We start from the raw sequence: 14,516 nt of genomic DNA, 5'->3' as shown, positions 1-14,516 counted from the left end.
GCATTGATGACGTCACGCGTGACGTCAGCTTGAACTGAGGACGACGCGTGTGGCGAGTGGGGCTTAGTCGCAGAAGCTTCTGGCGGCGCGTGAGGGCGCGTGGGCACTCCGATGGCTGCGAGGCTTTCACCAACAGGTAGATCGTTCCAAGACGATCTCAGTGATACCTCTAGAAACAAGATCGGAGCAATATTCGAGGCGGGATGACACGTGCAGTGATCTTGTGCTGTGTTGGACTTCTCAACGATGGCGGCTGCAAGTCCGGAATCCAAAGACAACGTTTGGAAAACGTCGGGGGTTCAACGGCGAGAGGCTGCGGCGACTGTTGTGATGGCGGAAGCGATGTTGAGAGTGCAGTAACACCAATAAAGATAAGACTGCTAAGAAAAGGTCAGAGCAGTGGCTCTGATACCATGTTAGAAATACTGAATAATTGTATTGTATTTCTTGTATAAGAGAATGTACATAGATGCCTTTATATAGGAGGTATATGTGTGCAGTACAAGTAAATATGTGTGCTATACAAGTAACCTAACTGGGCCTAAAGCCTACAACACTATATATGTTAACACTCAAAGTGGTCCAATCAACCTCAACTGTTCTGCAATGAAAAATCTTGTCTCCTTAGGTCTTGGTGCGAATCTGTTCCAAGGCCCAATTCCTAATAGTCTTTCCTCCTGCAGAGGATTGAAAACACTCAATCTTGGGCGCAACAACCTTAGCAGTGAACTCCCTAATAACTTCAAGAATTTGAAGTCTCTAACACAGCTTTCACTGTCAAACACTAGCCTTAGTAGTATATTATCAACTCTTAGGATTCTACAACATTGTAGGAATTTAAGTATGTTGGCCCTTACAAGGAACTTTCATGATGAACAAATTCCAAATGATATGAGTCTGGAATTCAAAAACCTCAACAGTCTAATTCTTGGCAATTGTCAACTCAGAGGTCCAATCCCAGAATGGTTGAGTCGTTGCCACAAGTTGCAGTTTTTGGATTTGGCTTGGAATCATTTGGGTGGAAACATACCATCATGGTTCGGAAAGTTTGAATCTCTCTTTTACTTGGATTTGTCAAATAACTCTCTCAAAGGTGAAATTCCAAAGGGTTTGACTGAACTTCGGAGCCTAATAAGTGGGAAGGCCACAATAGAAGAGCCTGTGTCAAGCTTTCAACTTTACACTGCTGGACAAGGTGGACCAAGCTTGAGTTATAGGCAAATTTCAAGCTTTCCACCAACTATAGACCTGAGTTACAACATTCTCCAAGGCCCAATCTGGCCAGGTTTTGGGAATTTGAAAAGGCTTCGTGTTTTGAATCTGAAAGAGAACAAATTTTTAGGCCCTATTCCAAATGATTTATCAGGCATGACAGGCTTGGAAAAACTTGATTTGTCCCACAATAAACTATCAGGAGAGATACCTCATTCATTGATAAATCTTACCTTTCTGTCAAATTTTAACGTATCCTATAATCAGCTGTGTGGGAAAATTCCTCAAGGAAGCCAGTTCGATACTTTTCTTAATACAAGCTTTGAGGGAAACAATGGTCTTTGTTATGCAGAGTGTACTTGCCAGTCTGAACAAATTCCTATTCTTTCTTCAAGAAAAAGAAAGAGGACAATTATTGGTCCACCATTTAAAATTGGAGCTGCAACAGGTTTTGTTCTTACTGTCATATGTTGCTTCATATCCGGATGGGCACTGCCAAAGCCGCACAAAAGGAAGTACATAAGATTTGTTACCTCATAAGTGACAGTATGACTAGATTTCCTTGTGTTCATATGGAAATCGGATAGGTACAATAATATTTATTTTTTAATAGTAGTACAGTTATATGTAGCTTCAATTGTGGTTGGAGCTTTAATTGTATTTCTCCTAATGTTAACCATGTAGCTTATTTGTTAGCTTCTTATCCTATACGAAAAATGAATGTGTCTAGTTTGAGGAATAGCCTGTCCAGTTTCTGCATGTTGTGGTTACGGACCTACTCTTTTATTAATAATAACTGGTCGTGGATTCTGCGCATTACGTGTGATGAATTTTTCAAGGTGGTCTCATTAAATTTATTTATTATTTTATTTTGGACTAATTTGATAAATAGTAATGTAATTTATAATCATATTTTAATTTATTATAGGGACAATCACAAATGTAGTGTGTGTATATATATATATATATATATATTATTTTTGTCGTATCAAATCAAAACAATACAATTTTTCTCAAGAATTCAGAAGGTAATTTAGTGAAAATATTAATTTTTTAATAAAAGTTATTTATAAAATCTGAAAATTTTTCTTTTAGTATTAAACAAACTTTCTCAAACCAGAAATTTTTTACAATACAATCAAAAACACCAAGGAACATATCTAAAAAATCAATAAAACTCAACAAAACTACAATTCAAAAAAATAAAAATAAAAATAAAAGATTGCAACTCTTTTTCCTTAAAAAAAAAAAAAACCAACAGTACAATTCCAAATGGGAAAAAGTAGAGAAGTTTTTTTGAAAAAAGAAGTATTGTGTTAATGTTGTCATAATCTAATCTAACATCTAATCCAACATATGAAAAATGAATAGATAAATAAATAATTTTAAACACAAAATAGAATTTGTTTTCTTAAAAATCTCAAAGAACACACTAATGAAATAAAGAAGATGAAAAACAATATAAAATATTCGTAAACGCTTAAAACAATTACTTAAGCATCTAAGAACATCATATAATAAAGACATAACAATTTGCCGCTAATATATTAAACATAATATTTACAAACAATGAAAAGAAACTGCACAAATACCATTTTTTTCAACTACAATAATTGTTCTTCATCAACTTATTCAGATTATTCTGTTGTTTTCCAAATAAACTAAAATCTGACAACAACTCAAAATATGACATATTATAATATGATTTTGCCCAATTCAAATCAACAACAAACACCATTCATTAAAAGTATTTAGTGTTGTAAATAAAATGATAAAAAAAAAAAAAAATACTTACATCAAGGAACACATGAATTAGTTAATAATAGGACAATAAGGGAACGAACCTCTAGTAGGAGATCCTTCTATTGGCATTGAATATTTTTTATAGAAAATTTTTAAAAAGTAGAATTCTAAAATATATATATATATATATATTCATCAATTTAAGGTAGAGATACAGATAACAAAAAATCCAACAAAAAAATGAAAAAAAAAATTGAGAGAGAGAGAGAAATAACCTTTTTTGTATAGAAAAAATAAGCATAGAATGAAAGAGAGTTGCAAATTTACAGTAAGATGATGAGAATAAGAAGAGCCAAAATAAAGAAAAATGAAAAGCCAAAATAATATGTATAGTTAAAATCGTCCAAGATGAATATATATAGACAATACTTCTGTTTGATTTTCCATTTATTTATTATATAGATTATAACACCAAAATTAAAGTAGATAAATATGTAAAGTTAAAATCGCCTAAGATGAATTTGTAAAACCAATATATTTATATATTTAATATTGTAAAAAAAATTAAAGGTAAAAAAGAAATATGAAAAAGACTAACTATGTGGCTAATAACATGGCAATGAGATGGCTCAATAGGAGTGTAGAAACAATAAATTATACGCTTCATCTTCGAGAGATATATAGATGTGCAGATTTTAAAACCTCATTTTTTTCTTACTTTTTTCAAGATACAAGTATACTTTAACAAACTTTCAGTAAAAAGTTAAATAAACTATTCCCAAACTAACACTTAGTCTCTCTCACCTCTCAAATCTAAAACTCACTCCTGACCTCTCTCTCATCCCTGCCTCTCACTTCTCACCTCTCTTTCATCCTAAGCCTCTCTCTCCTCTCACCTTTCTCTCAACCACCATTGCACCACTGCTCTTCTTCTTCTTAGTAGCATCTCAAACTTGACCCAACCTCATCGCCATCATCATCACACCGCCACCAACAACCCAAGCAAACCCTACCTGCAGCAACCAACCACCGCCATCTCCAATCTTGACACTGCACGGCCACGGTCCTCACTTGATTTCATCTGGCTTTTTGTTAATTTTGGGTTTGGATTTCATCTAGTTCTATGATTGGTTATTCCTAATTTTAGTTTTGAGGTTTTTGTATTTTGGTGGTATTGCTTGATCAGTGGTTGAGGCAGGGCCATGGGTGGTTTTGTTGTCAGAAGAAGATAAAGGAGAAGAGTAAAGTGAAGGGAAAGAGGTCTATTATGAAGAGATAGAAAAAAATAATTGAAAAAGAATTTACACATGAACAATGACAAAGGATATATGCACAGTTACTATAGCATGATCCCATAAAAAAAAAAAAAGTTACTATAGCAAGATTGTATATTTACACATTTATACACCTACTGATGTGGGTAATGTTTGGGTCAAAATGTGTAAATCTTACCATTTTTTATGCAAGATTGAATTAAAAATCCATCAAAACACACATACACACACACACACATATATTTATTTATTTATTTATGAAGGGAGAGAGAGAGAGAGTAATTGACTTTTTTTGTGGAAAAAATATGGATTCAACTAAGAATTTATATGGATTGAAAAATAAGAATTTATACAGATAGACCTCTCTCTCTTGAAACCTCAACACCTTTGATGAACCTCCAACAAATGCTGCCTCACACCACGTTGGTGATATTCAGATAAGTTTCATTCATGTGTTCTTCTCAACCATTGCAAGCTTAGCTTAAAAAATTAAAGGTTAAAAGCCGTGAAAATCCCAAGGTGGACGAACTAGTTGCGCTTGAGATAAGAAAAAGGATGAGTAGTAATGTTAAGTTGAATCGGATAGTTAGAAATATGGGAAAGAGTTAAACGCTGCTAAGAAGAAGAAGAAACATGAGAATAATTCCTGGTTGAATACAATCAATTGGTTTTAATTTTCAGGAGAGGAAGAGACAAAAGAGAAATAAATAGTATAGGAGAAATACTAAATTACCGGTGTTGGATTTAGTCAATTGTATTGTTAGGAAAATAAGGAGTCCAAAATCCAGATACAATGCGTATTTGCTTTCATCAAAGTGGACCAAATAGACCGAAATTGACAAAATGGACTAAACTAAACCGAACAACTAAAGTGAACCAAAATGAATAAAATGGAATGAAATGCTCCGCTGATTCTATTTAATTCACTCAAATCATATAATTTCAACTAAATATAATTCTTAATTATTGACATTGATTTATGACTGGATAAAAACTTTTATTAATGATAGAAAGAATAAGTTAATCAATCTTGAACATGTAAGTCTAATTTATTGATGAGCTGTCCGTTTGGATAGAACTTATTTTACTGAAACTGAAAATTAAAAATACTATAGCAAAATAATTTTTAAATGTGTGAATAATACCATAGGAACCATTTTTAATTAAAAATTGCTGAAAAGTGAAATTTGTGAGTCCCGTAAACAGTACACAGAACCCACTAATGTGATAAAAGTGACAAAAAGTAGGAAAATTGCGGCTACTGTTCATAAACAGTAGCCGCTGTCCCCTGCTGCAGCTGACCCAAAAAAAAAAAAGAAAAAAAAAGGAGAGAAAACGCAACACAAAACGCAAACGTGAGATTCGTTGCTGCTGCAGCTGACCAAAAAAAAAAAAAGAAAAAAAAGAGAGAGAAAACGCAACACAAAACGCAAACGTGAGATTCGTTGCTATCCAAACGTACACAAAGCTATGTTCAAAATTAAATAGTTACAGTTCTCTTTCTTCAAAGAACCTCCTAGCTGATAAGACCATCATTTTCTACAAAATTCAGAAGTAGAATATTTTCGCTAACTTAATGCTATAACAGAGTATGCTTCTTTGCCAGGATTTTACATACAATAGGAGCCAAAATTTATGAGGCTCTCACCAAAATCTTTCTCAAAAGAATTTGCAAATTATCATCAAGCTTATTTAGACAAAATTTACATGCCATCACAATTTCTGAACCTTATAATTCCCACAATATTTTTGAGAAGTTGAGGATGAAGAGGAAGAAAATCTAGAGCGATTGAACTCAGCCTTGTCCTTATTAAATGCCTTTTGAACATCCTCTTTCAGCTCCATGAAGCGCCTCCTCTTGATTCTCTGCTCATCTTGGGAGCCCTTCTCCAGGTAAAACAAATCGGGTAGGTCGTCCTCCATGAACTTATCCAGCACTTCTGAGCAATGAGGAAAATAGCGTCGACCCATCTCCACTGTCAACATGGCAACCACAAAGCTTCAACAAGAGCAACTAAGATAAAGAACCCTTTTACATACCAGACCATAAATTATTTCAGTTGTAATTAATCTTTGCAAAAACTCAGAAAGTGCAATTGCTCAGGATGTGCTTCTTGGATAAATAAGCCAAGCCTTAGTTGCCTTTGGATTGAGAAACGAATGTGGAAAAGTCTGTCATCCTAGATCTACATGTTCTTGAAATATTAAAAACGAAGGATTCATGATCCTATTGGAAAACTAAGTGCTCAAATCCTCAAACAACTCAGGATATTCTGTCACAACATGTTTGCATAATTGCTGTAAGTTCAAATAACAACAACAAAAGTACTCCTTCTGGGATTGGCTTAGGGTTTACAATAAAGCCTTCATCTACTCCTCCCCCCCACCCCTCCCCCCAAAAAAAAAATAATAATAATAGGCAATTTTGTAAACAAAATGACACGAAATTAAAAAAAACGTTTCTTTCAAAACATAATAATAGCACAGCCATTAAAACAGACAAATAAGCATGAGATGATGGAATAACAGGTGAGAGAATACTACACATATGTGATCAAAATCCATCCAAACTAAGGTTTTAAAGTTTTGTCATATGAATACAGAACACTATTTCAATTAACCAACAGATCAACTTAATTAAAGATAATACCACAAAAGGAGGGGCTAAAGTCTAAAATTTCATCAGAGAAATCATGTACTAAATCAAACAGATAGCTGAGAGAACATTAACAATCTTTTACTCAAAGTAGCATCCAGTTATATATATGTGTACACACACGCATTTAGTTTTTCATTAACGTTGACCTTTAAATGAAACATAATAAACATGATTTAAACATAATTTACCGTACTTTACTTATTATCTAATTAATCCTAAACTACTAGAAAAGCTACAAAATACATTAATCTGTTGTCTTTACCATACAAAATATACATTAATCTGCTGTCTTTACCATCTTACAAATGCTAGGTGACCACCTGACATGAGATGTATGAAGGCACCTAGCTGAGAGAAAATTTCCCTACCCTATAAATAAACCTTATCCAATCAAATTACCAGATGACTGCTCACTTGGGTAGAAATAAATAAATAAATAAATAAAAATCTAGGGCAGAAATCTAGGTTTGCTAGACTACACACTTGAGCAGAAATTTGATAACAATGATTTCATTGAGCAAAAAAAGAAAGGATTACCCAATAGGCTGCAATTCAATAGAACAAAAGAAGATAGGGCATCCAAATATACAGGAGACTCAAAAGCTTGCGATTACCTGTTTTCATAAGGGCTTCCAACCGGGAGCGCAGTCTCTTGTTCTGCATAATTGGAGTCTCATTCAAATCAACCTCCCTCAAATTCCCACTTGAACCTTTTGATGCAGAAAGACCAGAAAACTCAGATGTTGTCTCAGCATTTGCAATGTCCATGGCTAGCTTTGCTTCGGTAGGGAATAACAATCGTGCAAATGCCACTGCAATTTTTTAATATTTGATAAGTGCCACTTACTCTTTTTTTTTTTTTTTTTTTGATAAGTAATAAGTGCCACTTACTCTTAGGATTCATCTTTGCATGAATGTAATAATATTGATGAGTGTATGCACATTTTCACCAGGTACTTTGCCATTGCCAACAAAAATGAAGAATTCAATAGCCCACACAAATTGGGTGGAACATCATAAGTTGAAAGTTCCATTACCCTACATGCACACCAATTGCTTGAATTCCTGTTAATTGCTTATCTAATAGTTTATTACCTTCAGCTCAGCCAGTAATTATGTAAATATAATCCTAAAGCCCCCCAAAATGGCAAAAGTCGCAGTATACCTTCAGCCATACCTCAAGGATATGAATCCAGAAATATTGTCTAAGACTAGTTAATTAAAATTTTTCTAAAGTACTACCAGAAAGAAAAGGACAACAAAACTTCTTAGCCATGTAAGATTTTCTTGTTTTACACAAGCACAATATGTCAATATGTTAATTAATATATCATGTATTAACCAACTTCGGCAGTAATTTAAGGATTCAAATTAAGAGAAATGTCAATCATGATTTGATCGCTTGCTGGTGCATGCAGTAGGTAATAGAAAAAGTAATATGGGACGGTTATTGACAACCATACGTATAAGTATCATGAAGTATCTCAGAAGTCTACGTTGAAAATTATTGTTCAATATCTTCAAATATCAAAAAAGAGATTCACATTAACTCCAACATGACAAATAGAATAACAGATTATAATATATAAATTAATCATAAGTAGAAAAGAATGAACTTTAAAATTTTTAGACTCCTTGGGGAAAGCTAAATATAATTTCAGAGGAAGGGGAGAATCCAAGATTACCATCTGCAGAACAATACCTCGGTTTTCCAGGTATAGTAACTTCATGTGCAGATCATCAGCAGCTGTTTGGGAAGAAACAGAAGCATCCCCAGCCATTGGATTCCTTCGCATTTCTCTCTCTAGAACATCAATGCATATCCTGTCTTTGTTTGCTTCCTGTCCCTGCTCTGTTTTTGCATGATAATCCTTGGGCCTTGTCAACCTCCGGCAAATACTAACAGCACTAGAATCCAATGCCAAATCTAATGCACAAGCCCCTTTGGTCAGAAGAGATACTATTATTGATGGTTCCTTACGCATTGCAGCTATGTGAAGTACTGTATAACCCCGATGATTTCGAAGGTTGACATTGGCCAAACCCAGACCAAGGACGTCAGTCACAACCTTTGGATCACAGTAGGCTACAGCATAATGGAGAGCATAGGCTTCGTCTAAGGTTATATCAGATTCAGTCAGGAGAAGTTTCACCAATTCAACATCATCAGAGTCTAATGCTTTGTGTATTCTCCTGATTCCCTTTTCACGCAACGGGTCCACAACTTCCATGTTATGTTCATCATCACTCCGAGACTTGAGACGAAGCAATTTGATGCTCTCTGCAATTTCATGAGGGAGCTCTTTCTCGAGAGAGATGCTGTCAAGATCTGATCGAGCTACTCTATCAACACATTCAGCGACAAGTTGACTCAATTGACAATGGAAAGCAACTACAAGAATTGGGATCACATCTTCAACAAGAGCCTTCCCAATAAAGTTTAGAAGGCGCCGCTGCAAAAGTGTAGAATATCCATTTAGAATAATATAGTCTGATGAAAGCCTAAATTACAGATGAAACAATTGGAAAGAAAAAGCCTAAGCTTAAGATTTTTTTTTTTTTTTTTTTTTTTTTTTAATCACGATCAATCATCTGAATGTAATGAAACAATTGGAAAGAAAAAGCCTAAGCTTAAGATTTTTTTTTTTTTTTTTTTTTTTTTTTAATCACGATCAATCATCTGAATGTAATGGCATCTCATTATGAATACTAAAGAATGTGAAATCAATAATAATGCTGTATTCAATTCCAAAAAGTTTAAATCTTTTAAATTTTTAAGTATAATAGCAGAAAGCCTAGGAGTATTTTTCAAAGGGAGAGAATTAATGAGAGAATAGCTGAAAACAACTTGGTTGTCAAACAAATAAGTATAGAATAACTAGTTTAAGCAATTCCCTAGGAAAGGAGATTCCCATTTATCTCACATACTTTTCATCACTCTTTTATGACTACACATCAATTTTGGTAGGATATTTCTTCCACTGATAAATGAGAAAAACCATAACCGCAAATAAATTTTGCTTAGAAACAAATTTATAATCCATATACCACTGTCAGGAACATAGCCAATGACAGCTAGCTCTAACGGCACCTTCTCCCATCGTAAAAGCAAGATAGAGGGAAAGTTTGTGGGCTCAAAACCCACTTGGGACTGTGTGTAACTTACCCAAAAAAAGAAAAAAGAAAAGAAAAGCTTGTAGGATCTTAATATTAGCTATTCATTTGCATCTTCAAAGTTGTTCGTCAGTGTTTTAATTTAAATGGATGATTTTCTTTATAAAATTAGTTCACAGCCCAGCACCTCCAAAATAAAAATGTTTAATTAAATTATAAACAAGTCATCCTGCATCTAGACACTTAGCATAAAGTCTAATACAAGGATTCTTAGTGTCAAGCTTGAGATGGATTAGTTTCTCCACACCATCAGCCTAAACATCAGGTAGCTTATTCAATATTCAGTTTATAAAATTGGGTTGCTGAATCCACGTTGGGTCCAATTAAAAAGTCAAAAGGGAAAAATAGCATTGAATTCCCCTTTCCCCTTTAGGCTAATGGAAATTGTAGCTCAAAGGGGTTGAAGACCCAATCAGCAACAATGTGTAATTATCAACATTCAGCAGAAAACCATATAACGAAATGATAAGATACCAAAACAGAAGTTGAGCAGTCACCAAATCCACCACCATAGTTGTCACACTCACACCACAACAAAGAGTTAAAAGGCATATGCTTTATGCTACTAACTGTCAAAATTCAGGGGAAAAAAGTTGTTGACATGATGAAAGGTTAATTTTGATTAATGAGTAGTTGACTCTAACCTGGAAAAGTGAAACCAGCTCTGGTATCTGAAAAATGGAAGAGGCATACATCAATTGGACAGCGAAATGAATGGCGGGTCTGCACGCATCATGGATGCAAACATTATCAACACAAGTAGAGACCTCCATTGGAGAAGGCTTGAGCTTGGCTGTATACAAATAGTTCATGAAAACCAGGAATGCCTCATACCCAACTTTGCCATAAGGCAACAATTCATTGATCACATACTTGGGTTTCCCATCCAAAGACTCAGTCTGTTTCTGAAACAGATCAAGAAAAAACTTACTTCTAGCAGCCAAAATACATCGGTGAACACCAACTGGAGTTCCCTCAACAATGAAAACCGCATCGCTATAATCACAACTTGGATCAACCAAGAGTTGCTCCAGATTAGAGCTGAGCTTGTTTAGACTAATCACTTCCAGATTAGCGGAAGGAGGAAGACCCAATTCAACACCAGAGTAGGAGGGTGATTTATTAGCCTGCCTGTAGCTGTATGAACCATTTGATAAATGGGAAGATGAAGTAAAGCTCAAAGAGGAAGATGGTTCAGTGGAATGATTGGCCATTGATTATTACTAATAATTATACCGCTACCCTTTTATACAAATCTCTATATATTTATAATACGATCATGTAACTTACTAATTCTAATTTATTTTCTCTCTGTTAAGCACTTGTGAGTTGTGTCTGTCCAAAAATGTAAAAGAAAAATTGGGAGAAATCAATACAAATGTGCCTATAAAGCTATAAAATTTTCAAATGGGCTTCATAGAAACAAAAAAAGACTTATTAATTCCCACAGTTGGAAGCTACTACTACTACTAAAAGTTGGTACAAAAGCTTCAAATCAAAATTCACAAAGGGGATCCATTTCTGGACAAAATCTTATGACTTTATGTATTTAAAAAACCCTCTGGTTTGAATTTCCAATACCATCTAATAAGCATAATTATCAACCAAAAAAAAAAAAAAAACTATACTACAACACAACCAAATCAAGCTTTTTGATGCTATCAAATCCTATGAGATTAACACTTAAAGCAAAACAAGAAAAGAAAAAGAACAGAAGAAGATGGTAATAATAGTATATTTACATACAGAGAGAAATGGGAGGAGAAATTTCCTAAGTTAACAGAAGGAAGAGACAGAGCAAACGCGTGACAACTGAAGCGGAAGCTTCAATTTTCGCTTTCAGACACAGTTCTTGAGTCAGAAAAGAGAGAGAGAGAGAGAGAGAGAGAGAGATAGATTGGATTGGTTAATAAAAGTAATAGTTTTTTTTGGTTTGTTAAGTAAGCAACAGTAATAGTAATACAAAGTTTGATGTTCCTACGTGTGAGTGTTTCGTTTGGAAGATGAAGTCGTGTCGGTGACGACATCCATGGCGTCAGATTTCTCAGCTGGGTTCTGCTGACGAAGATGCCTGCGTCACCCTCATGGGAATGCCCCCATCAAAGTCTTGGCATCTTGGAAAATGGAAAGTTAAAGTAAGCTACCCTACAAACCCATCACCCTCATCGGACTGTTTCTCATTTTTTTTATGTCTATAATCTATATAATCATATTATTTAAGCCTACAATCAAAGAATATATCTTTCTTTTGACTTCTCCTACTGTACATCTAGGTGCTGAACCTTTTAACTTTTTGAACTAGAGATTTTAGATTTTAATTTTAATTTTGTTGAATATAAAAATTTTGTTGAATATAAAGATTTTAGATTTTAATTTTTCTTTAAATTTTTTATATATCTTTATATTGAGTGTAAATTTAAAAATTTAATCGTTGAATTACATATTCAAATTTGCAAAATTTCAAGAATATAAAAAATCAGTTGCTATGTTATTAAACGAATGTTAACATTTTAAGTTTTTTTGATCTAAAATCGTGTATAAAAAATAAATTTATTTATCGAATAGTAAATAATATTCAATTTAAATGAAATTTGATATGCATAGTAAAAACATAGGGACACATGAAATTCGGCAGTTAGATTTCTAAAATTCACACCTAAAAAGAGATATATGAAAAGTATGAAAATTTTCTCTCCAAACTAGTTTGAAAAGAAACTTGGAGAGAAACTTTATTAAAAAATTAATTAGTATCTTAATAATGTGATATAAAATAATAGGACAAAATTTGTTTACAAATTTGATTGTAGCAAATAGCTACAAATTTTTTTTACTAAAAAAAATTAACATGACTACATATTTTGAAAATCTAATTGTTTGGATTGCATATTCTTTATGTTCTTAATACACATGTCAAATTTTATGCAAAATGGATATTATTTACCATTTGATTCATAAATTTATTTTTTATACTTAATTTTAGATTATAAAAAAAAAATTAAATTTAAGAATTTGGTTGATGACATACTTATTGATATTTAATCTTTTGGATATTTTACAAGCATAGATAATATAAGAAAAAAATGTAACCCAATTGTGAATTTGTTAAAATTTATATTAAATAAAAAGATATTGAGTGAAATTGTAATCAATAGTTACACCAAGCTTGTAACTAAACTTTGTTCTTCCGTTGTTCCTCGGGTAGGTGTGCCCAAGTCCTCGATCATGATCATCCGAGGTAAGTTTTGAGCCGAGGAGGTGGCAAGAGTAGCCAGAGAGTCTGCATGGGCATTTCCACTCCTAGGGACATGGTTATTTTAAAATTCAAAATTGGCTTGTATACACCTAACCTGGCTCAAGTATTCCTGCATTCTTGTATCTCGAGCCTCTAGTTCCCCTCTGACCTGGCCCACCACAACCCCGAGTCGAGAAGATTTCCACAGCTTTTCCACCCAGCTTATTGACCATTGCTCATTCCTATTAGTAAGGCTTCATACTCCGCTTCGATTATTAGTAGCTGAGAATCCCAGCCTAAGAGACTTCTCAATGATGACTTCCTCAGGAGATATCAATACAAGTCCACTCCAGACCCCCGCTGATTTGCTGCCCCATCCACATACACCGTCCAGGTAAGATAGGTTGCGCAGAAATGAGGCCAACCGATTTTTCATCCATGCCACCTGGGCTTGTCTCTATCTCTTCAGGACTTCAGCAAACTCGGCCACTAGATCGACGAGCACCTGACCCTTCACAGAAGTACGGGGCATATACTTGACATCAAAAGCCCCTAAAATTGTGCCCCACTTGGCAACCCTACCAGTATAGTCTGCACTTCAAGTACTGCTTTGATCGGATATTGAGTCAGGACAACCACTGTATGCACCTGAAAATAATGGGGAAGTTTTCTGGTGGCGTGCACCACTGCTAAAATGGCTTTCCAATGGCAGGTAGCGTATTTCGGCCTCGATGAAGAGACTTACTCACATAATAGACCGGCCGCTGTACTCCATTGTCCACTCGTATCAGAACAAAACTAATTGCATAGGTGGTGATCGCGGTAGGAAAAAAGAACCTCGTCTACCTTGGGCTAGACATGATGGGTGGCCGAGATAGATACTCCTTCAGCTGCTGAAATGCTAAGTCACACTCCTCAGTCCATTCTATATCCTTTCCACTTGTGGAGCAGTAAGAAAAAAGGCCTGCACCTATCCGCCGACCTGGATATGAATCTATTCAATGCGGCGTCATCCCGGTCAGCCTCTGGACCTCCTTGGGATTCCGAGGTGGTTGCAAGTTAGCTATGGCTCTAATCTGATCAGGGTTAACTTCAATTCCCTATGGGTTACCATGTAACCCAGGAACTTACCTGAACTTACCCCAAATGAGCATTTGGATGCGTTCAGCCGCAATTTATGCCTCCTTAAAATCCCAAAAGTGTGGTTAAGGTCCGTCACGTG

General features: G+C 34.7%; 2 protein-coding genes across 2 annotated transcripts; one reads left to right on the top strand and one right to left on the bottom strand.

The window, feature by feature from the left end:
* Nucleotides 1-606: 606 nt before the first annotated feature.
* On the top strand, nt 607-1,752 carry LOC136062444 (phytosulfokine receptor 1-like). Its single transcript, XM_065761471.1, has one exon. It carries the CDS (start codon nt 607-609, stop codon nt 1,750-1,752), a length of 1,146 nt encoding a protein of 381 aa, XP_065617543.1.
* Nucleotides 1,753-5,654: 3,902 nt separating this feature from the next.
* Nucleotides 5,655-11,964, bottom strand: LOC112041172 (BTB/POZ domain and ankyrin repeat-containing protein NPR1). Its single transcript, XM_024074074.2, has 4 exons — nt 10,707-11,964; nt 8,591-9,341; nt 7,503-7,700; nt 5,655-6,205 (listed from the first exon to the last, which is right to left on the bottom strand). The coding sequence occupies exons 1-4, from the start codon at nt 11,274-11,276 to the stop codon at nt 5,943-5,945; spliced, it is 1,782 nt and encodes a 593-aa protein (XP_023929842.1). The 5' UTR covers nt 11,277-11,964; the 3' UTR covers nt 5,655-5,942.
* Between the last annotated feature and the right edge of the window lie 2,552 nt (nt 11,965-14,516).

Source organism: Quercus suber, unplaced genomic scaffold (genome assembly GCF_002906115.3).
Source record: "Quercus suber isolate HL8 unplaced genomic scaffold, Cork oak 2.0 scaffold_415, whole genome shotgun sequence".
Lineage (NCBI taxonomy): Eukaryota > Viridiplantae > Streptophyta > Magnoliopsida > Fagales > Fagaceae > Quercus > Quercus suber.
This window is presented reverse-complemented; position numbering and strand designations above follow the sequence as displayed.

What these genes read in the sequence shown, in the direction of transcription:
- LOC136062444 (XM_065761471.1), top strand. Translation starts at nt 607, where the DNA reads ATGAAAAATCTTGTCTCCTTAGGTCTTGGTGCGAATCTGTTCCAAGGC.
- LOC112041172 (XM_024074074.2), bottom strand. Translation starts at nt 11,276, where the DNA reads ATGGCCAATCATTCCACTGAACCATCTTCCTCTTTGAGCTTTACTTCA. An exon ending in AGCTGGTTTCACTTTTCCAG is followed by an intron (nt 9,342 to 10,706) that starts GTTAGAGTCAAC and finishes ACACTTTTGCAG; the next exon opens with CGGCGCCTTCTAAACTTTAT. An exon ending in GGAAGCCCTTATGAAAACAG is followed by an intron (nt 6,206 to 7,502) that starts GTAATCGCAAGC and finishes CCATGTTGACAG; the next exon opens with TGGAGATGGGTCGACGCTAT.